This window comes from Ambystoma mexicanum, chromosome 5q (genome assembly GCF_040938575.1).
Source record: "Ambystoma mexicanum isolate Mex_15411 chromosome 5q, UKY_AmexF1_1, whole genome shotgun sequence".
Lineage (NCBI taxonomy): Eukaryota > Metazoa > Chordata > Amphibia > Caudata > Ambystomatidae > Ambystoma > Ambystoma mexicanum.
In genome coordinates this window covers 1,077,842,468-1,077,868,446 of record NC_090933.1, presented here as the reverse complement: position 1 = coordinate 1,077,868,446, position 25,979 = coordinate 1,077,842,468, and the positions used below count along the sequence as shown (strand labels likewise).

General features: G+C 44.5%; 1 protein-coding gene across 2 annotated transcripts in view; it reads right to left on the bottom strand.

Moving 5' to 3' along the window:
* NTAQ1 (N-terminal glutamine amidase 1) overlaps positions 1 to 24,818 on the bottom strand; it is a 418,708-nt gene extending 393,890 nt beyond the window's left edge. Inside the window, exon 1 of one of the 2 annotated variants that reach the window (XM_069621585.1) lies at positions 24,706 to 24,818. In XM_069621585.1, the coding sequence (XP_069477686.1) occupies positions 24,706 to 24,770 (65 nt within the window). In that variant the 5' untranslated portion in view covers positions 24,771 to 24,818. Of the gene's footprint in view, positions 1 to 23,829; positions 24,014 to 24,705 lie in introns of those variants that run through there. The other variant, XM_069621584.1, reaches the window with a different exon arrangement.
* Between the last annotated feature and the right edge of the window lie 1,161 nt (positions 24,819 to 25,979).

The following is a 25,979-nucleotide window of genomic DNA, read 5'->3' as shown; positions in this document are numbered from 1 at the left end:
AAGTAAACGCCCTAATCAAGAAATCTTTCTTTCTCCTGCGATCAGTTAAAAGGATCCTACCATTCCTCTCATTCACCAACAAAACAACTGCCGTCATCACCCTCATCATGTCCAGACTAGACTATGCCAATAGCCTATATCTAGGCTTGCTTGAACGACTCCTAAATAAACTCCAACACATACAAAATGCGGCAGCCAGACTGCTCCTTAAACTAAAGAGAAGAGAGCACATGACACCAGCGCTGAAAACACTACCCATCAAACAGCCGATCAAGTTCAAATCAATGTACATAACCCAAAGAGCAATCCATGACCAATGGGCAGAGTTCCTCGGAAGAAAACTAAACGTACATCACACTGCAAGGCCACTCAGATCCAGCAGCAACCTTCGCTTGGAACCCAAATCATACAACAAGAGAAAACCTGGAGGATCCTCTTTTTCTCACCTCGCCCCTCAAACCTGGAATGAACTACCAAAGAACAAACGGAACACAAGAGATCACCTACAATTCAGGAAACACCTCAAATCATGGCTCTTCACCCCATAACCAGAAAGAATGCCGATGTGGACATACACAGAGGAACTAGGCTGAGAGAAGAACCTACCCTGACTCCCTAAATCATCAACCCTTATAAAATAAGGATATCTGGATCTGTAACATATCCACTTATCAAAACAATCCACATCAAATCATACCAAAGAACACCACAGATTAATCGGAAGGGAGAGCAAGGTATGACCCAGCAATAGCACCTGGGATCCCTCGAAGGCACAGGCAGCAATGGACCATCGACAGTAATAGATAGGAAGGAGCAGGGAATGATAATCAAACTCGACTACCTATGCAGGGATTATGCTCACCCCTTGGGTGTACTAAGGTCAATAACACAGTTGGAGGCGAGCCTCATCCCACGGCCCTAAAACTAGACAGTTAGGAAAGGGAAGAGAAATCAAAACCACCCAATAAACTAGCGACAGTGAATGGATTGAAGGGAGCTGGTTATTGATAATAGGGCACCAATATCGAACTAGGGGATGATGCTCACCGAACCTGGTGTACTTAGCCAATTAATCTGCTGGAAACAGACACGGTATCACAACAGAAACTAGACAGTTGGTAGACCTAGAGAGGGAATGTACCAACCCAGTATGACTTTCTGATACTTAAACTAAACTACAGGGATTATGAGACATACAACCCACTAACCAAAAACCTCAAATTCAAGCATACTTAATTCACACAAAAAAACAACACAACCACCTCTATCACAGCATACCGCACAGACTTCACCACTCTGCAACAACATGCAATCAACACATAGATCACAACAGCACGCAAGGACCCACTTCGATCCATATGCACACCGAAGCTCAGCGCACAGTGAAAACGGAACTGAAGCTGCCAACAGTACACCACCTCTCACTTTCCTGCGCCCTCTTCTGCCATGAACCCACCCCTCACCTTTTTGTTTACAGATCCACCTGAGCCCCTGAGACCAGCTCCGTTGGTGACAGTGCGCTATATGAATACCTTTAACATTAACGTTAACATTAACATCTTATTTTAGAAAGATTAAGCTGTTGTCTGTGTCTTACTTCATGATGCCTTCACGGTGTTAAGGATTCTAATCGGGCGTCACACACCACACCAGGACTCTTGCCACTGGCCTAGGATGCAGCGCACAATTAAAACACTTTGACTTTATTTTCTAAGAATTCAGATTGAGATGGCACCCAACCCATCTGACACACCCTTTTACAAATACCCCGGGCCACAATGGACCATGAACCAGGCCGGTGGGTGGTAATACAATATTTATTTATTTTTAAATTACTGTCAAAATCACACAAATTTAATATTGAGCAGCAATCACCAGTGGGGTGATAATTACACTGTAAAATGATAGAATACACTGGTTGACCTTCTAATATAAAAAACGAAGAACAAATGAATGAGAGCAATATTACTTTTTGGATAGATAGCACCCCAGTTAAGATTTCCCCCTGCAATACTCCCTCAATCCCCTACTAACTGAATTTTGTGTGGGTAGCAAGAAGTAGCAAGGAGTCAGGTATACTAGGCAACAAACATAATTAAAATCCGACCTTCCCCTATGAAATGGAAGGCAATTTGCAATTGCACAAAATAGCAATGGAATTGGTAAATAATTGTTTTACATGTGCGGTTGAATGATTAAGGTTGAAATGAATATGGCTGTCTCACAGAAGTCAGAGCCCTTCTAAACCACAAGGCAATGTACTAGCAACGGACATACGGTTCAGAAAATCAACTTTGGAAGGAACACACAATGCAGCAAATCACATGTGGAAAAGTTGCATTTTCTTACTTTCGCAGGTTTAAATGTCAAAACGGTTTGAAAAACGAGTGGAATAGACAAAATCGGAATGCGGTTTTTATGCTAAGGGACAGATACACATCACAGGAATAATATGAAAGTGAAAGAGTGACTAGATTAATGACAGGATGAGATTCTCACTGGAAAAGGAAATTCGGTTTTAAAAATAAAAGCAGTTGACAGAGAAAATCGGTTTGGAAAGGAAATTACATGTTTCACTTAAACTAGATTTTAGTGGCTAGAAAAGAGAAACACCACCCGTGAATAAGAAGGTTAAGCTGCAGTTGTAACCCCTTCATGCAGTGTGCCTCTTTTAAGGGAGAATTTATTTATTTAATCAAAATAGTACTAAGGACTTCCACAAGGACAGAATTGAGACAAAAATGGCGCTAACACTGGAGATCACTACCGATTTTCCTACACAAGGTACACAAAGGATTCTGACAATGTTAAGGATTTCTGCTAAAGCAGTTATGGGATTTCTATGGGATTGGACCTAATACAAGGTAACAGAGCAGAGGATGAAGTTTCGGCCGTGGGGCTATTGCCCTATAGGCCTGTCCGAGCCTGTCTGTAGTGCAGCCAGTACAAGTTTTTCTCAAGCCATCAGATTCAAGTTCTTTTATATATGCAATTCTGATGAACCTATAATTCACAGAAATCAGAATATGCCTTGAATCCTGTTAAAACGTACTGACACCCGTGTTGATACAATCCATATATGCTAAGGACTGGTTTGCCTCTGTGCCTAATACCAGCTCTCATTTGTGGCAGAGTGCAAATTCATAGGTGTAATACACATAATGAACGTGCAACAATTGAAAGTAAATGCCTCCAACGCATAAGGAGCCACTTTACGGCAACATGAGCTTGCAGCACAATCCGGAACCATTAATGTGCCAGGAATAGTGAGTTCCTCTTTGTGTGTAAAGTTTTTAGTACAAATCAGTTTACAACATAGGAGCAGTCGCTAGACTATGATAAGAGTAACTAATGGAATCCAAACCCCATGGCAGGTTGTGGTCCAAAAATAAAAAAACTATGGCCCGTCAATATCCGCACTGAGCAGGACCAGGGGCACGCGGGGTGCTGTGCATGATCCATGGACAATTAGTGACGTGAGTGTCCATTACTTTTGATGCAAATAATATTAAATTAATGGAGATAGAAAGAGGACTCACAACAACCAGATTATGCCCCTCCGAACAACGAATTTCCATAGTAATGAACATCACAATAGGACTAATGTCATGTGACCAATAGAGACCGAGGTATAAAAAAAAACCTGCAGGAAGAGCGAGGCTGATGCTGCTGACCCACCAGAACAGTACGAACACCAACCGAAGGAACAAGCAAAGGAAAGAAAAGACATCCGGCTGAGTTTGGAGGAAACTTCCATGTCAGTTCGGTGAGTAGGCGCTAAGAATTGAGCAAGTTCGGGTTGAAGCAGAATTTAGACAAAGAATGGAAGCCTACATCATGATGTTGGTACAATACCGAGCCAACCTCCTCCTTTCTCTGTCCACAGCAATAAATCAATGGTGGACTCGCATAGACGGAATATAAACCGCGTGCGGAATTGACATACAGATATTTACCAAGAGGAAGGTGGTGTACAATGAGCACTCCTGATTAGGTAAGGCAAACATACTTCTTCAATCAATTAAGATAAACAGGAGCCTCCATGTTGAGTTCCGTAACCGGAGGTTACATTCACATAAGCGGGACAATTAATCGGACCACACTTGTCCACTAGGTTCAGGGACTGGACCAGTGTCCCTCCTCCTCCGCCCTGCCCCTGAGGTCTCCCCAGACGTGCACTACATGAACATCGCACTCAAGAACAAACTAGCCTCTGGTAAGTAATGATGGTGTCACTACACTACGCTACTAATCTCTATTAGTCCTCTCAACCCACACAAGCGCTTTAGATCAGGGCACGCTGACTAAATTGGTAACAACAATGGTATTTGAAAACTAGAGAGTGGTGGCAATGCCCTGTGTTAATTTGTAGAATCGATACTACTTTGACTTTTAGCACTCCATGTACTTTATACAAGCGCTGTAGATCAGTGTAATCCGATGAAAAAAGTGATATCTCTTTCACAACCAGACAGTATTGATAAACGGTGACCAGCACTTGAAAAGCTGTAAACTCGAATTTTCCTTAACCCTTTTTAGTTGGGTAGACAAACACAGATAGTCTTCCCCATGGAGGTAACAAAGAAGAGAGATGAAGACAGATTAAAGCGCACATAAGTCACAGAGCATTTTTTGTTAAGTTCTTTGATCTTTATTGTGTTGCAAATAATCTGCAACCACATATAAAATCGAGTAACATTAATCATCTCAAGGTGTTGTTCATCACATGAATATATGGTAGATTGAAACCAATGTTCTTGTCGTTTCAGGCGAGTAACTTGGGTCATACAGAAGCAATGAAAGCTTGATACATCACAATGAAGAAAATTGGGCCATTCCACCAGTAAAAGAAGTGAAAAATAAGTTCCATTAATTGTTGCTAATTGAAACAGGAGACAGTTAGCCCCTAATGAAATTCCAAGAATCTGATTGTATTATCAGACATAGAGGAATGAAACATTTTGGGTTTGCTTGTGTAGTATGAATGGGTGACGTTGAGTCTTGAGAGCGAATGATTAGTATGTGCAATTTCTTGTAGTAAACTTTACAGCACGTAGCACTGAATCAACTATAGGCATGCTTCATAATGGTGACTGTTTCCTATGTGTTTTAGTGTTTTTAAACAAAATCAAAAATCAATAAAATATATTATTTAAATCATGAAGAGATAAATTGCGATTTTTTTAGTTTGAGACCCTATGAAACCTATTCCATTGAATGAAGTGACCCTTACTCCTCTGAAACGATGCAGATCCCTGAGCATTAGGGTTAGTTGTGAAGGTGTGTAACCTTAAGAGGGGCTGCCCATAAGGATCTGTTTGATGAAATACCCTCCAGCCTCTTTTTTGTTGTAGGGTCAGTGACTTCTACACATGCGAACAGGTATTCTCTTAGACAACCATTCAAACCTTATCCAGCTGACGGCTTCATGGATACGGGTGCCTGAACTTTAATTATGGATACAGGTGCCTTAAAACTGGACCTGGTTGACTAATGACAAATATCCAGCTGTGCTCACATCATTAGAGACACCACGACATAGTAACATTAGCTACAAAGCAAACTTGCATCCCTGCACGAAGGTACACGGACACATACGTGCACACACAAAGAACATGCTTACACAGTTCTGTAGATAGAGGACAGATACACATACATACTGTCGGAAGCCTTTCCTTTTTATTAGCAAAATGCAGAAATGCAAGAAAAGCAAGAGATGCAGAGCAAGCTTGCAGCTGCTTATTGCAACTAACCAGATAGAACTACAGGGCCTTATAAGAAACCTAGAAGAACCAAGTACCACTAACCCAAAAGGAAGATAATACAATATAGATATATAGAAATCATAGCACAACTAAAGAAGAATTGCATGAAGCCACAGGCCTCAGAATATGAGGAAAACAGATTTTGCAGCACAATTCCTAGGGCTGGTGCTCGCAGCCAAGGTCATAGATGAGCAGAACATACCTAGCTCCAGACACAGGGAGCCGCTGCGAAATAGCAGAATAAATCCTCACTAATTGCAGACAGAAAAGCTACATTTTGCAGTCTTCACCCACGTGATCCGGCTGAGCTGAACAATGGCCATTTACCCACGGGGGGAAGAGGAGCAGTTCCCAGCGAAAAAGACAGGAAATGATACATGTTGTTTTATGCTGTTGCACCCTGCAGGCACTCTCGCAAATTGGTTATACCAGTAGCAACAATGGGGACACATAGGGGGTCATTACAACCCCGGGCCCTGGGTACCCTGTTGAACAGAGACTGTGTAGCATGAACCCCGGTTCTCTGGTATACCTATACAAAGAGGTAGCAGAGGATGGTTCACTACGCCCGCTCGGCATAGAGCCGCCTCTTACGTCACAACGCTTGGAGGACTGTGAGGTGCCCCATGGAGCGCAAGGCCACACAGGAGAGCACCCTGTACAGAGGCCGTGAGGAGCCATCTTGGGAAATATCCTGCACGTGGTCCGTGAGGAGCCCAGCAGACCAGAAGGGCGGTGTGGCACTTTTGTGGAGAGCTGGTGGCCAAGCCGCGTCAGTGGATCACAGAGTGTAAGTATTGACTCAGCCACATGGCAATTGAGGGGGGCTGTAATGCAATGTTGGGTGTGGGGTGATGATGAGCATTGTTGAGTATCGTTGAAGTATTGTTGAGTAGTGTTAGAAATAGTAGGAAAAAAAGATAGATGTAATTTGTTCATTGTTAGGGAACATTCGATCCTGAGGTAAAAGGTTCAGGCGGTTAGCCTAGTCTATTGCCTTATGGGTACGGAATGACAGAAGTTAAATAAATATTGGGTTTCCTGTGGATTGGGCATTTTAACTCGGTTCATGGATGATGGTATCCCTGTGTATAGGGCTTAGCAAAGGAGGCTAGCTCAAACAGCGGAAGGTGTTCTTCCGGTCAAGTCTTGCAGAGGCTTTTCATCCAGAAGGTACAGATTAAGCACATGAAATATTGGTATCCCCTGTTAGGAGGCAGGACGACGGCCGTTGGTATATGTTGGTTGGGTTTTTGGAAATGTCTGTGTAATGGGACAATATCGTTGTGAGCTCTGTTCCCTTACTTACTGAAGAGGTGACATCACCAGTGAGGTCTGTGTATGGGACTAGGAGAGCACGAGGAGTTTCATAATTCAGTTTTGACAATAAAAAATTGACAGAGTAGGCTGTCCTTTGGCGGTGCGTGGAAGGCGCATGCGCAAGATCGGCGGGTGTGCCTGAGGAGGCAGAGACTTGCAGAAGGGCAGTGTGGGGAGCACGCCTGAGAAGTTGGTTGGGAGCCAGAGAGGCTTGTGGTGGTATGAAAAGAGCTGGTGTATGCGAAATTGAAGAAAAATAAGATAAACTGTATTTTTGTGTCTGAATACAATGGAACAATGGAAGTGTCGAAAACCTCATCTTGAAGCCAAATAAGTGGTAACAAAGCAATGTGTTGTGGTAAAGGTGCAGGGCATGCTCCTACCGCACCTATGTCAGGCTCCTCCGTGATACAAGGACAAGATTTGTAAATATAGTGCAGAATGGACAAAAAGCATAGAAGGTAAATTGACTAAGCCATGGCCAAAGTGCGGGAGCTTCTCCAAATATGTGTAGCAACCGTTACACACACAAACATATACGAGAGGTTTATAAGTGGAAAAGGTTGAGCAATCGTATGGCAATATTTGAGCTCTGGGGAATGTTTCAGGACGACAGAGGGAATGTGGCGAGGCGTCAATGGATGCTGAGCCCACAGGAGAACCCCGGGCGAAAAGCCCTTGGCCCCTGTTTCCCCACCTCCTCCTGAACATGGGAACAAAGGGGCTGCAGCTGAAGCCCAGGGAATATACCCTATACGAGAATTGAGAGCAGCGGAGGGGTACACAAATCCAACATTCGCACCTCCACCATACACCAAAGAGGAGAGGCAGAAAGGGGTCACATCATATATAAAAGAACAGGGTGAACAAAGCACTAACCAACAACAATCCTTAAGTCTCAAAAATACTTACAGAACATATACATTTTATTAAATATTCATAAAATATGATAAAATCACATAGTTAAAAAGGAAAGTGCTAGTGACAAAAAGCATAATAGGCCACCAATAGTCACAATTTTCTGAGTACCGATCAATGGATCCGTTCAGGTTACCCCTATGCTTATTCAATATAGCGAATGGAGGTAAACTCTGTTCTTTTACAGATATTATTTCTCAAGAAAACCAAGTCTTTAAACAATCCTGGTCTTCTGCCTCAAAAGGGGGTCACACCAGCAGGAGGGGAGCAACAAGTGCAGGAGGTGGAAAAGGAGTATGCAGGGAGACCCAGACAACCACAAAGAAGGGGCTGGAGAATATAGCATCGAACAAGTGGGTGGGAGGACCAATACTTTTGAAATTAGATGGGAAGACAGCGGGAGAATCAGATGGGGTGATTAAGGAAGTAGTTGGATGCTAGGAGAACAGTGAAGCATGAGAGTGGGCAGAGATAATGGAAGAGATGGAGAGGCAAGAAAAAGACGAAAATGATGATCACGAGAGAATGTGAAGAGAAAAGCAAAAGGCAGAAGAGAAAGAGGGGAGCAGCGAAAGGCGAGGAGAAGGAGGGAGCTTGAGGAGATGGAGAGGAAAAGGGAAGAAGATGAGAAGGAAAAGCAAGTTTTGGCAAAGAGGGAAAGGAGGAAATGGGAAATAGAGCAGCTCATAAGAGAGGGCAAATGCAAGAAGGAAGAGGAGCGTGCAGTCAGAAAAGTAATGCTGACAGTGGAATTAGCAGGTTTTGACGATGACAGAGGAAGAGACGAGCAAGCAGAACCAGATCGCGGCAGAAAAAGTGATTGGGCAGCTAAGCTGCCAGACAAGCCCAACACTGGGTCCTCCGTGAGGGGGGACTGCGAGAACTTGTTTGACCTAGAAGGGGAACCACAGGTAGCAAAGGCACTGAGGAGACTGAGCTTCCATGACAATTTCGGCAGTGACTTGGGAGAAACAGAGTCAGAAGAATGCTTGGTAGGGAGTGAGGACGAGGGAGGAGGGTGACCTGTTCGTCGATTGACAGGAAAAACACACCGATCGAAGCTCCACATGTGGAGCAGAAAAAGATACAGGGGGATTACGAGGTGACAAGGACGAGAGACCACAACGGTCCAGGGCTATGTCGCACAGCATAGATGACATAACCCTGTATGCGCAGAGACTTAGAGACCTTCCAGCACGAAGAGGAGAAGTGGCAAGGGCATTCATTGCAACCAAAGACACTGGGAGACTGGATGGAGAGGTGGGGCTGACACAGTTACCTTTACTGGAAAAGGGAGGGGCGCGACTTCAATACATACCATGGAAACATATCGACAAGGAACATATTTGGTGTAGGCTACCTTTGTTGACCGCAGGTGCAGGGAAATGGATATACGGAATGGAAAGGATGACAGCAGACCAGAAGTGAGCAGTGGGAGACATAAAAAGGTTTACTAGTAATAACCCTCGGAGAGGCTGCCAATGACGTATGGAAAAGGGCTGGATACCCAGGAGTAACCACCCACAACACGGCGAACGATGGTTCACCATTTCATAACTGCTGAGCAGCCATATGGCAAGCTCTATCGGCGCAGTACCCAGACACGTCAGATATTAGTGCGATTATGGCATGCAAAATTGGGGAATATATTCAGGCTATTTAAGAGTTATGGTGCCTTTAAACGTGAGAACCAAGCAACTAAAGAGGTTGGTGGGGATGGAAGCAAAACCATGGTCAGAAATTCAATTTACAATAGTACATTATTGCAGATTAATGCAAGAAAGTGCGAATAAAAAGCGTGAGGAAAGGAAGCAGGAGGAGGCAAAGATAGTGCAGAAGAAACTGTCTAAACACGCCATGGAAGGGGCAGTATTAACAAGCATGGGAGGACAGAACGAACCACAGACACAGTATGCACCGCAGGAGAAGAGCGATGGGGTGGGGGATGCGCTGCCTGGGTTTCTGATGAAGAGGGGGGCCACCAAGCAGACACAGGTATGGGCATCAAATGCAACAAAGCCAAGGGGGATTTTCGGGAGGGTATCGTGGGTACGGACAACAAATGCAGCAGGGCCCAGAGGATTCCCTGGATGGTACCAGAGGCAAATAAATGAACCACCCCAGTGCTGGGTGTGTGGACAGATAGGACATATCTCAAGGGTGTATAGAAGCAGAGAGGGGATGCCGCAGAATGGGGGAATGCCATACCAGCCAACATATCCAGGGTAACAGAATGAGTATTATGCCCAGGACCAGACACAACAACAAGGACAGACGCCAGAAGCATACCCGCAGACATACCAGCCCATGACACAGACACCACAAATGCGGGTGCCAGCACAACAGTATTCACAGGCACCACAGATACTGCAGATGCAGAATAACACACAACCATCATACACGGCACAGCAAAATGACGGGACACTGGCATGCACAAACTCCATGGCAATGACTCCCATTAGGAAACTAGGGGGGTTACAGTGATGGGGGCAACCCATTCGCATGAAATGGAATTTCATTATACCCTCAATAGGACAGCCCTCAGACAGACCTGATGTGTTCCATCCTATTGATTACACCCAACCCGGAGGAGGAACCACGCATAGGGGTGACAAAATGTTCTCCTTTCTTTTAGACAAAGGAGCGACGAGATCCTGCATCCGGGAGGGGGGGAAGTATAGAATGTCAGGTGATGCCATGAATGCTCAGGGATTTTCTAGGGCAATGGAACTGGTTCCATTTACAGACGATATTGCCCTTTCTACTGGAGAACACGACCTAGACTGTATTACCGACAAACACTGGTAAACATAATGGGGAGAGACAGTATGAGCAAACTTAATATGACCATCTCATTCATTGACAAGGGGATAGTTTGTTCCACACCTGGGTTACACCTTCTAAATGTGAGGGAAATTATTCAAGCTTATTGTGGACGCAAGGTACAGAGGGGGGGTGCCCACAGATGAGGGGCTATTTCAGTAGGGGACTGAAATAATAATAACATGGCGCCCAGGGATTCAGGGGAAAATATGGCGCTTTCCAAATGAGTATATGTTCATGCCAGAACTACCATTAGACGAGAAGGAAGGGACGATGGTACCACTAGAATTAGAGGCAGTAATAGTGGGGGGGGGGCTGGATTGCAGTACATGGGACAGGGCGAGCATGGCGATCAGTGATCGTTGTGGCAGAAGGGTACAGAATGACTACAGTTATAGATGAAGAACTGTTCAAAGACAATCGATCAGATCACGAGGTGATGTTTGAAATCAGCATCACATATTGAGTAAAAATACATTACAGAGAAGTACCACATAGGATGGTGATGATGCTACAAGCACCACGGACATTTCTCAAAGAAGACTTGGCAAAGGTCCCCAGCATCTTATGGACCACAAGTCGCTATGACGTGGGGCTTCTGAAAGGGATAAGAGCAGTGAAAATAAAACAGATTTCCTTAACCATTGCATAATAAAATAAGGAAAAAAGAAAACAAAAAGTCAGGGGCAATTTTTTCCACGAGCTAGGCAATATCCCCTGTCGAGAGAGGCAGACAAGGGTGTTTATGAGACAATTGCAGCACTATTGAAGCAAGGCATCCTGATACCATCAGAATCTCCATGCAACACAGTGGTGTACCCTGTCAAAAAGGCAACAGGATGTTATGGTGTTTTATACAGGACTTGCGCCCTCTGAACCATATTGTCGAAGCAGAATTTCCTTTAGTTCCGAATTCAGCAACAATCTTGCGTAGCATTCCCACAGAAGCTGCCTATTTCACGGTCATAGATTTGAAGAATGCGTTTTTCTCTATACCACTACACCCAGACTCACAAGACTTAACTTAGTTTCTATATAGCAATAAGAAGTGGAAACATACAAGACTTCCTCAAGGGTACTACGAATCACCTTCCATATTCAACAGGGTCCTTCAAATGGTCTTAGGAAATGTAAAGTTAGAGGACATTGTTATATAGTATGTAGATGACATATTGATTTGCAGCAAGACAGAGACACAGTGTAGAGATGACTCTGCGCACATGTTGGCTGTACTAGCAGAAAAGGAGTACAAGGTAGACAAGGCTAAATTCTAAAGAAGTGATCTATATTGGACAACTGATATCCCAAGACGGGGGCGAAAAGAGACGCCAGAAAGAGCAGAGGCGATACGCAAGACAGCAAAGCCCACAACCCTAAGACAAATGCAGCAGTTTCTAGGACTATGTAATTACTGCAGAGCATGGATTTTTGACTACAGCACTTACACTAGGCCCTTGTTAAGTGCACTGAAGGAAGCACAAAGAGGGGGTGGTACATTACAATGGACAAAAGAAATGACTGAGGCATTTGATGAGCTGAAAGAAGCAATATGCACAGCTCCAGTGTTAGGGATCCCAGACTATCAAAGTGAATTCTTCTTATTCTCGCACTCCAATGGAGTAGTTATGACTGCAGTACTGACACAAAAGACAAACATGGGGCACACACCTCTTGCATAGTACAGTGGGATGTTAGACCCAGTGATGAGAGGACACTACGCATGCAAACAGGGACTGGCTGCTGCCACATTCGCTGTAGACAAATCAGCAAGTATTACCATGGGATGCAGTACTACTCTTTTTGGGGAGCATGCTCTCTTCACAATACTGGAAAGAAATTACATTGACAACACAGAGAGCTTCAGGGTACGAGGTGTTACTGTCAAACCCAGATCTCAAGATAGTGAGATGCCGAAATGTCAACCCGGCGACTTTCATTCACTGAATCCATAGAGGATGACGTCTATCTGAACGATTGCATGGCCAACATAGAACAATTCAGCGACACCCCAAAGGTACAGGAGAACGCACTTGAGGGAGGAGACATGCTTTATATTGATAGGTCATCAACGATAGACCAGATGATTGGGGAAAGACATACTGGGACAGCAGTGGTGAGATTAAAGGAGGACAGGATGAGCGAGGTGGTGACAAGCACATGTCTACAGTCACATCTTTCGGCACAAGCAGCAGAATTAGTAGTCTTAATATTGGCACTGGAGCACAGCAAAGGCAAGGAGATAACAGTGTATTCAGATTCAGTCTATGTGGCATCCACAGTGCATTCTGGGCTGTCACATTGGCTGAGGAGGGGCTTCAGGCGTGCTGATGGGTCACCGGTTCAGCACGCACTCCTATTGGGAAGACTGATAGAGGCACTCCAGTACCCACTGTGCATGGCAGTGGCGAAGTGCCAAGCACACACAAGTGGGGAGGACCCCATCTCTAGGGGCAACAAGGCAGCGGAAGCAAGACGTGCTATCTACTTTGGGGACCTTTTAGAAGTGGATGCTTCGTCCCAAGTGCACAACTATGCGCCAACAATGATAGTAATAGAAGGATATAACACATTACCAGTGACACAGATTTTTGAATTGCAGGAGGAAAAGTGATTGTGGATAAGGAGGGGATCTCCACCAGATGCCTCATGGTGACGAAACAACACAGGGAAAGTGGTAATGCCATTCTCATTATTGCACACTGCACTGGCACAGTTACACCATACTACCCATATATGGAAGGAAGTGCTTGCTGCTCATATTGGAGAGGATTGGTTCTGTCCTAATTTGGCGGAACACATGGCAGAATTCATATTCATATCTAATTGTCTAGTGTGTAAACAATTTACCGCAAATCATACACTAAGGGTAGTGAGAGGAGCCATACCTCGCCCAATGGGCCCATTCCAGCACCTGCACATCGACTATGTTGACATACTCCAAGTATGCCAGGGCTACCGCTAAATGATAGTAGTTGTGTGCCCATTCTCCCGGTGAATCAAGGCTGGTCCCTGTTCCCATCCTGATGCCATTAGAGCGGCAAAATTCCTGGTTCGAGAAATCTTCCCACGATGGGGCGTGTGGGAGGTCCTGCGGTCTGAAAATGGTCCTCACTTCGCCAATGAGATGTTCCACCACATCACAACCTTGTAGGGAATACAACACAAATGCTCTTGTGTCTATCACCCCGCAAGCACACAGGATGTGTGAGTGCCCCAACGGGCTGCTCAAAGACGGCATTGCCAAAATTAAAAAGAATATGAATAAAAACTGGCTGCACTGTCTTCCACTAGCATTATTTGCATTGTGCAATAAGCCAGGGTCCGATCATAATTTAACCCCACATGAGGTGGTGACAGGACGGCGCATGAAACTTCCCCTTGCTACTCCCACTGCGGCTGTAAAAGATGCAGTAAACATGTCTGATGTATTGGGTCAGGAAATGTACGAGTATACCGCTTGCTTGATAGCTAGTGCCTCTTTTATTTCTCGTCAACTGCAGGGACAACGGAAGAGGCCTGAAGCAACAGAAGAGAACAACGACCCGGAAGCAAATAAGGAGCTTTTGAAGCAACCACAGCTGTATCTTGGTGATCAGGTGTTATTAAGAGACTTCACCACACGGTGATATAAAGCGTGTATTACTGGACCATATACAGTAGAAAAGGTAACTGATCGAGCAGTAAAGCTAAAAGGCAAGACAGCCTAGAACCACCTGGGGGACATCAAGTCCTGCAAAGTGGTGGCCTCTCCTAGCACCAACAGCGAAAGGGCCAACGATCCACAAGCAGAAGAACAAAACGATTGCCTTGAAACATCACAACGCAGCAGCGTACAACCTATGATTACTCGTTCCAAAGCAAGAGAGATAGGGAAAGGACTTCCTACACATTGAGAGTGAGGGCACACTGTCTATTATTTTTCTTTCCACACACAGACAGCATTCTTCGTGAAAGTGCGACTGTTATTGTTGCATTGTCCCATGCTTCCCCTTGATCCTCATGCTAAAACCTTCCAAGGCCAATTTGTTAGGCGATCCAACAGCAATAGAAGACGCCATTCTAATGTGTTTTACTGTTTTTATACAGCTTATTTAACTCACGTATACCCACACCTAGAGATAGGAATCTCTTCTGTGCTTGCAGTACTTTGTGATCCTAGAATATGCACAGTTTGGGAACTACTATTCCTTCTTGCAATGACCCAACAGCAAGTTCACGGTGCTTGAATTAATAAAATACTAATACAATAACGTCTCTTTTAGCGCATTGCAGGCAGGCAACAAACATCTTCAATACTACACAAGAATTCAAGGTGTTGTAAGTGATGGGGGCATTATTATAAGAATGATTATTGTGTCCTGTGTATTATTTTCATGTGGTATATGTGCCCTCATATATTGGGGAATGGCATATCTTGCAAGTAATACCGCTGTGACATCTACAAACACAACCCCATCTACAGCAGGTGGAACGTCCATGTCAGGTGGAAAGGTAAGAACTGTAAGTTCAGTAAGGAGAGGTAGACACAGTGCTGATGCAGACATGGGAGGGGTGCATCTCTATTTCACTGATACTGCTCAAGTATCTAATAACATGTGGTACAAGCACATGACTAAAGTAGGTAAACAAACCACGGGATAGAGCTGCTATGTCTGCTCACTGATCCCCTATGCCATGAGTGCCTCTAGAAGATTTGTAGCAACTGAAATACCAGCAGCAAGAGCACAATGCCTTATGTGCCTCTCAATGTTTACAACCCGAGGAAGATTCCAAGTGAGAACGGCAACATTGAGATGGATGTCCAAGGCAACGTTCCCCTAAGAGGATAGCTATATAAAAACACTTGACATGATTTACGATTACTGGAACCTAGACCAAGCTAAACAATACATAACTGACTGCCCCCAGAAAGGAGAGACAAAAACAGCAACACTGAAGAAATTGCCATGTCTTAATAAGGGATCCAAGGAAATAGGAGGAGAACCAGGATGTTGGGAACGACCACAGATGCTTGTGTATGGCCAAGTGGACACAGCTGAAGGGTGGAAGGAGGGAATTGTAGGCAGCAAAGCACAAAGGCTCCTACAAGTTCCAGTAAACACAGTACAAGCAGAAAATGATAAATGCCTGAAAGAATCAGATGCAAGTGCAACTTTGGTGGACAATGAAGCAGGACCAATGCCCATAATACCACTGAAGAAATCAGCATTATGATTCCAGAATTATGGAGCAGTAAAGGTTGGGGAAAACAAAGAGTGCAAGTACGCAGAAAGCATCCAAGCATGAAGGATGGGACGGCAGTATTAATGGATTATTGTTGGGAGTGCAGATCTAAGGCGTATGAGAAGCTGCCACCCAACTGCGGAGCAGTATGTTCGTTGGTACACATCAATACGCTAGCACTAGTAATACCACAAAAGGACATCAAAACAGAAGACTTCTCTAAGATGGACAATGAAAGAAGAAAGAAGAGGTCAGTAGAAGTGAGAAGAGTGAAAAGAGAGACCTACTTCTCGTCAGTTTCGGAAACATCTCTGGATGAGGTGCCACCAGAACGCTCATTGTTTAGTAGGACGGAGATGCTCTTTGCATCAGTAGTTACAGCTGTACAGACATACACAAATAAAAAAATGGCTCCAGATTGCGAGATGGGAGTTGATGCAGACAATAAACTTAACTGCAAATGGCTTTAACAAGATAAAAGAAGAGCTCTGAGCAGTGAGGTTGATGGCCTTCCAGAACAGATATGTTCTAGACCTTCTCACAGCAATGGAAGGAGGAGTTTGCGCAAAGATCGGGTCTTCTTGCTGTACATTCGTGCCCGCAAACGATGAAGCAAATGGCACACTAACAGAAGCAGTGACCAGGTTGTCGAAAATGCATGCCAAGATGGAGGAGGAGGTGAAAGGAACAGGAAAAGATTAAAGCTGGCTGTCGTATATATTTTCATGGATGCCAACATGGATGGAAGACGGACTAAAAGTAGTACTAGGAGCACTAATATTGGCACTAGTAGCAGTATGTGTGATTCAGATCTGCATCACACAATGCCACAAATTGACAGAGAAAACAATAGGGATGAAAGTACTAGTAGATATAAACACAAATGGTGAAGAAGACAAGATAGAAAAAGAAATAAATAAAATAAGGACACAGAGTGCCCACTGTTCCCGACCGAAATGATAACATTCGATTATCGCATGGACAACAGCAAATACTGGGCGAAATGGATATGGTGCTACACTGAAGTGGAATTAAGTTACATGACATGGAGTATGGACAACCATGCACACTACTATGGACATCTTGGAGGACTAACGAAGATAGGAGATTGTTAAGGATGAAGCCTGGTGCAATAGCATCCAAACAGCGATGTTAAATAAAATAGACCTTCTTCAAAATAAAATAGCAGAACATTTCAAGGCTCTGCACCCCCAACAGACCCTCGCCGCCAATACTGTTAAAGACCAGCACGCCTCCAAATTCAATTTTTCTCCAATCACCGAAGCCGATGCTCTCCACATCCTCAAACAGCTCCAACCATCTCAATGCAAAGGCGATATATGCCCCCCCAACATCATTAAAGAGTGTATGGCACCCCTCACACCGATCATCACAGCACTCATCAACGCCTCATTCAAGACAGGCATAGTCCCTGACAGCCTTAAAGAGGCATGGGTGCGTCCGCTCTTAAAGAAACCAACCCTGGATCCTGCCCAACCTAACAACTACCGACCCATTACAATGGTCCCATTTCTTCTGAAAATCCTAGATAAAGCGGCACATATGCAGATACAGTCCTACCTGGAAAACAACTCTGTCCTAGGTAAAAGGCAGTCCGGATTCCGCAAAGGTCATGGCACTGAAACCGCTCTACTAGATCTGAAGAACCAAATCACCCTAATACTAGACAAAGGCAAGCCGGCCCTTCTGCTCCTCCTAGACCTCTCTGCGGCATTTGATTTAGTCGATCATGCCATCCTCACAAACCATCTCACTCAGGCCGCACATTTCTCCAAACAAGCCACAAACTGGATCACCTCCTTCCTCGAAGGAAGAGTAATGAAAGTGTTCTCCAATATAGCTAATGCAGAGCCTACCACCATCAGGTATGGAGTCCCTCAGGGCTCATGCACGGCGCCTACCCTTTATAACCTGTTTACCAAACCTCTCTTTGATAAACTGGACGAACTTGGGATCACATACACCAACTACGCTGACGATACCCAAGTACTCCTCCCGCTCACAGGACTCTACCATCAGGACGCAACCACCCTCCAGAACATATACGCCACCATCCAAGCATGGATGGCCACAAACGGCCTATGTCTTAACGGAGATAAGACCGAAATTCTCATCCTTGGTCAAAAATCCACCCTCACGGACCTCGACCCACTTTACACCAACTTCTGCATAGACAATTGTGTCATCCCAGTTCTACCTTCTGTAAAAACACTGGGAGTCCACATTGACACCTTGCTCTCCATGGACAAACAAGTCAACTCCATTGTTTCTGCCTCCGCCCTGAGCACTAAGCTCATTAATGCCATCAAACCTTTCCTAACCAAAGATAATTGCCTTTCTATTGCCAGAGCCACCATTGGAGCCAAACTAGATTATTGTAATGCGCTACTGGCTGGCACCTCCAACTCCAATCTCAATAAACTCCAAACAACACAGAATAATGCTCTAAGAGCAGCTCTCAATATACCAAAAAGGGACCACATTGCGCAAGCCAGAAAGGCAGCACACTGGCTACCTGTCAAAGAGCGCATTACATTCAAAATACTTACCACTGCACACAAATGTATCAACCTGTCTGCACCCTCATACCTGTCTGATACGCTAGCCAGATCTCTCTCCACCAGACCAACTAGGGAATGCCACTCCAACCAGCTTAGGGTCCCACGCATCAAACGAGCTAGAGCAGGTGGAATAAGTTTCCCTTACATTGCCCCTAAGCTATGGAATGCCCTACCTAGCACGCTCGGAGCAGAAACCTCTCTCACTGCCTTCCGAAAAAAGCTGAAAACCACCTTGTTTAACTAATTCCCCTTCCTTCATGTCGTTTACGCTCTCCTCATCCTCTCCTCTCCTCTCTTCATCTCCTGTAGCTACTTCTCTTCTCTTGCAACTAAGTAATTATTTCAATGTATGTACAACTAGCCATTTTCATAGCTGTAATCTTCTCTTGCAACTAAGTAATGACTTCAATGTATGTACAACAAATCATTTTCATATCTGTAACAAGCGCCATGATGCCCCTTGGGCTGCCTGTGCGCTAAACAAATGCGAATAAATAAATAAATATGACTACCAAAAGCAACAGTGACTAGGTTTGGTGGTGTGGTCGACAAGTCAACCAGTGGGGGGACTGAAGTAAGGTCCTTGGAATGCCCCGCTTAACCCCTATAAGCATGGCAGCCCGAAGAGTCAGAAATGCAAGATGCCAGTCACTGTTTGGCCAGCCCCCAAAGGGCCAGTGACTCCTCAGACAACAATTCAAACCTTATCCAGCTGACAACCTCATGGATACAGGTGCCTCGCCACTGATTATAGATACAGGTGCCTCAACACTGGACCTGGTCGACTAATGACAAATATCTAGCTGTGCTGACATCATTAGAGACACCACGACATAGTAATGTTAGCCACAAACCAAACTTGCATCCCTGCACGAAGTTACACGGACACACACGTGCACATACGAACATGCTTACACAGTTCTATAGATAGAGGACAGATACATATACATACTGCCAGAAGCCTTTCCTTTTCATTAGCAAAATGCAGAAACGCAGAAACGCAAGAAAAGCAAGAGATGCAGAGCAAGCTTGCAGCTGCTTATTGCAACTAACCATATGGAACTACAGGGTCGTATAAGGAACCTGGAAGAACCAAGTACCACTCACGCATAAGGAAGATAATATAATACAGACATAGAGAAATCATAGTACAACTATAGTAGAATTGCATGAAGCCACAGGCCACAGGCCTCAGAATATGGGACAAAGGAAACACGATTTGCAGCACACTGTCCATGGCTGGTGCTCGTAGCCAAGTTCAGAGATGAACAGAACATTCCTAGCTCCAGAAACAGGGAGCCACTGCAAAAAAGCAGAATAAATCCTCACTAATAGTAGATAGAAAAGCTACATTTTGCAGTCTTCATACACGTGATCTGAACAATGGCCATTTACCTGTGGTGGGAAGAGGAGCAGTTCCCAGCAAAGCAGACAAGAAATTATACATGTGTTGTTTTACAGCGTTGCAACCTGCAGGGACTCTCTAAGGCAAAGTGGTTATACCAGTAGCAACAATGGGGACACATAGTCTTTCTCATCACATTGAGAAGGTACACAGAGCACTGAGAACAGAGCTGGGTCCCAGGCCTGAGGAGATCCACTCCACCCAATCGGGGAACAAAATCCAAAGGTGAATGGCAAAGGGCAAGGGCCAATGGTAATCCTGCGACCCTGCAACAACGTAATAGATCATTTTTGGGGAAGGCTCTGGCAAAGCCACCTGAAATGCAAGGGCCAGTCAGCTAACATTTATAGGTGCCGTCCATAGGCACTACCACCCTAGCCACCCAATACTGTACGCTCTAAGGTTTTTGGAGGAAGAGCCCCAACTTGTGACGCCACACACCAACAAAAGCCCCTGACACGGGCACAGGAGATGTATCCGCTGGAAAGATCTTGTTTCCTGTATGATTGCTGTCCCTTATGGAAAATAAAGGACAGTTCTAATTTGCCCTCGGCTAAGTCCCCCGTTTGTTTACCGAGAGAGAGTTTGTTGGGCCCCGAGTACCCTGCCGAAGGGAGACTGTGTAGATCCCTGGTCCTCTGGTATACCTATACATTAGTATGCATTTGTGGAGGAGGAGCCAAAAGCCTCTACCGGAAGTCCCATCCCTAAGCTACCTATATGTTGGGAACTGGAAAGCAAGAGACCTGTAATGATGCCAATAACACGAGCGGCCTTTGAAGTAAAGTACCCGTTAAGAAAACTGCTCTTTATGTATCCACGAACAGCTGACAGTCTCTTAGGGAAGATCCCATAAGAGCGAGAGAAGATGGAAGAAAGAGTAGACTGATGACGTCACATGACGTAAAGTGATACACTGAGAAGAGAAAATAAAGAGCACATATAGAATCCAGTGACGAAGTAAGAATCAAGTAAACGTTCACATGTAAAATTAAGATTACGTGTGTGAAGAGCACAAAAGAAAAAGCAAAGCATTTTATTATTGTACAGATGCTGTAACGCAAGTAGTCAATGTAATCATAAAGGCTGGCTACATGTAGTGAATAGATTGCGGCGATGCGTCAAGGTATTTATATGCATAAGAAATCTCAATGTTCCACATTGTGTTTAGCAAACTGGGACCCCATGAGCAGGAAAGCTAAAAGTGTGGCACAGTTAATAAAAGTAGCTGACGAGCAAGAAGGAATTCAAGAGGGCTTGGTTGGCCCAGTGTCAAAAGGCCAGTGCGGCCGAGAACTGGTTGTCGAGCTTCAAGAGATACAATGAATTCAAGAGACAGACCAAGCCCTGCCAAGCTACAGCAAAAGGACAATGAGTGCCAAGTTTTATTCGTTTTAAAAACTATTAAATACAAGGAAGTAGCTTGAAACGTGGTCTCCAGTCACATGATCTAGATGGAAATAGACTTGGTCAGACTACGCTGAGGAAAGAAGATGAGAGCAGGCTTACACTCCCTTTTTATTCCCAGGAGTCGTGAGGCTTGCAAGGCCATGTTCAAAGGCTAATTGAATGACAGAAAGTAAGAGTGATGATAGATGTTGGGCTAATTGGGTAAGGAGGCATGGTCAAGCCCAACCCATCAGCACCTGGGGTACCAGCTTGTGTGCTGCTAGCAAGTGCAATATTCCAGAAGGTTACAAGCGTGCCAACCAATTATAGAGGGCCATGTATCAAAGAGCCCTATAGTTTGTGAACTAATAAATCGTTGTGTACTTTATGACGATAAGATGGCTTGCACTAGAGGAGGGCTTAGTTGCCCACCTGACAATAGAGGCCCTATCACAACCCCACACCCCATAGAAAGTATATGGAAATGTTTTCCGTTATCCAACCACAATCCAGTATAAGTTTTAGTTTGCCACGTAGTGTGATGTCAGTGATGATGAAGTTTGACTATAAAATCTTGTTTTTTATGTAAATCGTTGAGACCTTGCCATGAGACGTCCGTTGATGTCCGTTGTACTCCCTCTTTTAGAGAATTGTTAATAAAACAGCGTACCTTTTGCCAACTTCCTGAGTCGATCTTTTTATTGATGCTTGAGTAACTTCTGCATCCCCATCCATCCTATAAGAACGCCACCTTGTCTTAGAGGGCCCATACGGGTTCACATTGATGGTAATCCAGACTCAGCCCAGCGGTGTATACCTCTAAACTCACACGCTTTTGGCGGGTGTCACCTGTCCTGTAAACATTTCACTGGCTCGCCAAGCCCCCTGCACACCCATACATTTCAATGGGATCCCCCCGCCCCCCGCCTAAGTCAAAATCCAGTGTTTTCACCCACCCTGGGCGCACAAAAGGTTGAGAGCTTTGGCTGGGAGAATCTTAGTTAAACAGTCCTGCATACATGCCAACATTCCAATGCACCTGGGAGGGAGATTTTGTGCGAGAAATCGGGAGATGTAATTTTCCCCATAGGAATGCACTGGTGCCGGAATTATTTAAGGTGGGAGAACGTGAAAAATAGCAATATCTTTGACTGAAAGGTCAGGAGTCTCCCACCTACATCAGGAGGGTTGGCATATATGGTCCAGGTAAGCTTTAATTTATATATTTACAGTAGGTATATGGTTTCCAGTTACTCTTTAGTATTTACATATAGAGACAATCCACCGTCATCTTCGTGCGCTGAGGTCGGCCCCCAACTAACACGTTCAGAACATTTACACTGAAGCACTAACATACTTCTCAACCTTTTAATTCCCTAGGGCGAGTGAAAAAGGAGAATTGTGCTTTCCGCCAGGGCGAGCCCATTGAAAGTAATGGACAGGTAAATTAATTTCAAGTCAGGTGGCACCCTCCTGAAGCATGCAAGTTGAGAGGTATGCGCTTATCAACATTCTCCTGAGCTGTCTGTCACATCAGCATTCAGAGATTGCCAACAGGGCAGAACAACATTCATAGATCATAACAGTAATTCATTTAGAGTGTGTCTGTTTTTAGGTCCTTTTTCCAGAAATTGTTTCAGTACATAGTATGTTCCAAAAAGTTTGTAGAGGCAGTCCATAATGCCACCGTGGGAAATACCTTCGGCTTCGAACTTTTCGAAACTGAAAAATTACTGAGTGTCCCTACATTCAATGAAAAAATGTCAATGGTGAGTTTGCGGTGTACTTTATTTGATCATATGTACAAAATGCGTATTTCAGGGAGAAGTAGAGGACGAGCGAGCATCATCAGAACGCGCGGGGAGCTTCACTAGCGTGCACCTGCCTTCTTTGTACCCTCCCTCCACGTGACATCCCTCGCGCGTTCATTGGTGTGACGAAATGACGCACAGGTATGATTCAAAGAGAATATTCAGGAAAACATTCTGATATGGGAATATGTTGGCAATACGTAGGTCAACCCTTCACTGCATTATTTTAATCCGTGTTGATATGAGCGTAATAAACTGGGTAAAATATTTGGAGTCACATTTTTCTTTTAAAAGGCACATGTTTGACAAAGAAGCGATTTAACTTCGTTTTGCACATTTCTAGGAACGTCTATATGAACCGTGTTTAGGCAGCAAGGCTGCGTAACTGCTGACACTTTGTATCTCTACGAATGAAGCCCATGCCGTTAGCACTGCGGTTCTATATCACAACATGGTATTTGTTTTCCAGTCCTTCCTCTGTGTCACATGGTTTTCGTTTAAGTCTTTCTTCTTTGTCTGTGATTACAGAGTGAAACTACAGTCGGCGGCGCCGCATTGCTAACAATACAAGCTACAGAAGACTAGTTGCTTACCAGTAGCAGCTGGTGTAGGTGCAGTCGCTCCTTGAGGGTACGACGCTCAGGTGGTGCGGGGCGGGGGGACACAACGAGGGCAGCTGGGCACTCATTTTAGACAAAGAATAGGGCGCACATACCCGGCCAGGAAGCCTTGAATGGCTACAAGACACGACTATGATCGACAGTATGCCTACTATTTCTATGATCGCACAGCACTGAATTAGTTCCGGAAGAAACTGTAGAGAAGCTAAAATTGTGCCGGTGTCAATTGACAAGACTGTTGTCCAGGAGTAACTCTGGGAGTGGGCTGGCCTGTTATATCTTCCTCCCAAAAAAAGTCATTTTGTTTTTTCTTTATTACATGTTTTATTGTAGTTTCTTGGGCGAACCCAAAGTCAGATATATTTTAACAGTTTAAACACCCATTCCTGACTGCACCTCTTTGTCTTTCAAAAAAAAATCATTTGACGGGGGATGGGGGTTAGACTGCTTCCACGTCAGAAAAGATTGTAAGATGTTTTTATTTTCTCTAATTACAGTGTGATGTGTGTTATGTCACGCTCCCGGGGCACCGGTGGGAAACTGTTTATCACCAGTTCAGGTATTCAGCTGCGGGCAAGCATCAGAGCGGACCATAGGGGGAACCCTATGGTATCTGGATCACCAGACCGATGACAGCGCTGGGGGCACCCAGCCAACGCCACAAGATGGGTCACCCTGTCAGCCCGTGGTCACATGGGCCCCTTCATGGCCTAGGGGAACCCAGGCCAACACGTGCCATGGCTGGAGTTGCCCATCAGGGGCACCACCATCCGTACGCAGAGTTGCCCAGCAGGGGCTCTGCGACTATTGAGGGACAGGAGGACAGCGTTGTCAGTCAGGGTCACCAACCTGGCATAGCCCCACAGGGTAGCCCTCTGCCTTTGACGCAGCGCCACACGCTGCAAGGACATCATATCTGACAGGAATCAGTTGGTTCCAAGACTGACGAGCAGGAATCCGCTCATTACTTTTATTAGTTCAGTCACGTGGTCACTGACAGCACAAGCCCTGGGAGATACCATGCTCCCAGGAGGGGTGACACACCACAATGTGATCACACCCTGTAGCTTGAGCAGGTGCTGTTGGTGCCGCAGGTGTGTGACAACTGAAATCCTTTTTTTTAGTTTTTTTAGTGTGCTTCAGTTCATTAGGATATTTTCAGATCAAATCGTTAAAACATAAAAAGAATGAAGTTACCGCAACATAAAAACTCACATGAAATATACACATGACACAGCAAAAATTATCATGACCGTACACTATGTCACAAATTAATATCACATTAAAAGCTAACTTTATCACTATCCCTTTACTGTGTTTCTGCTTCCTTACTTATCATAAGGAATATTCAGCTACCCCGCATCTTTGCCCATTTCATGGCCTATTCTTTATACCTGTTCTATAAAGCAGTTTCAACTCGGTTCCATACTCTATGCAGTGCAATTTAGATTTTCAATACTATCGTCGTAGAAAGTCATAATTCTATTAAGACACAGAGTCGAAGGATTATGCTTTCTCACATCTTTACTTCTCGAGCAGCCCGATATTAAAACAATAATATATACATAACAAAACTCAAACCACAACTCCCAACTGGTTTGAGTCTTCGGTAGTTCATATACTATTGGTCGTTTTCCAAACACGTTACTCTTATGACCAATCAACATCTATTCAGTCCCATAAACACTGATCTTCCTGTTCCCATCCTCTTTCTTTGGCTGATTCTTTTATTATAACTTTTGCGCCCCAAACGGTAAACATGAACTGTATATTATCTCCCAATCGACTCCTCGAGACCCTGTCGGCTTGCCGCCTGCATTGGATCCTACAAAAAAATAAAATCATATCTCAGACATCTGGTCTATTCTGGTGGGGTACTTGTGATAGACCATCATAGACACATATTTGAACAGCATTATAACATCATTGCAAATAAACATTGACATTCACGATTGTTGGGGTGGGATAATCCTTTGCCTCTATGTCTTTAATAGAATTAGGACTTTCTATAATGATAATATTGAAAATCGGAATTATATGTCAAGACCCGGAGGCACGGATCAAACTTGTCTTCATGCTCTTCGTTATGTAGAATGACACTCCAGTAGGAGACATCGATTTCT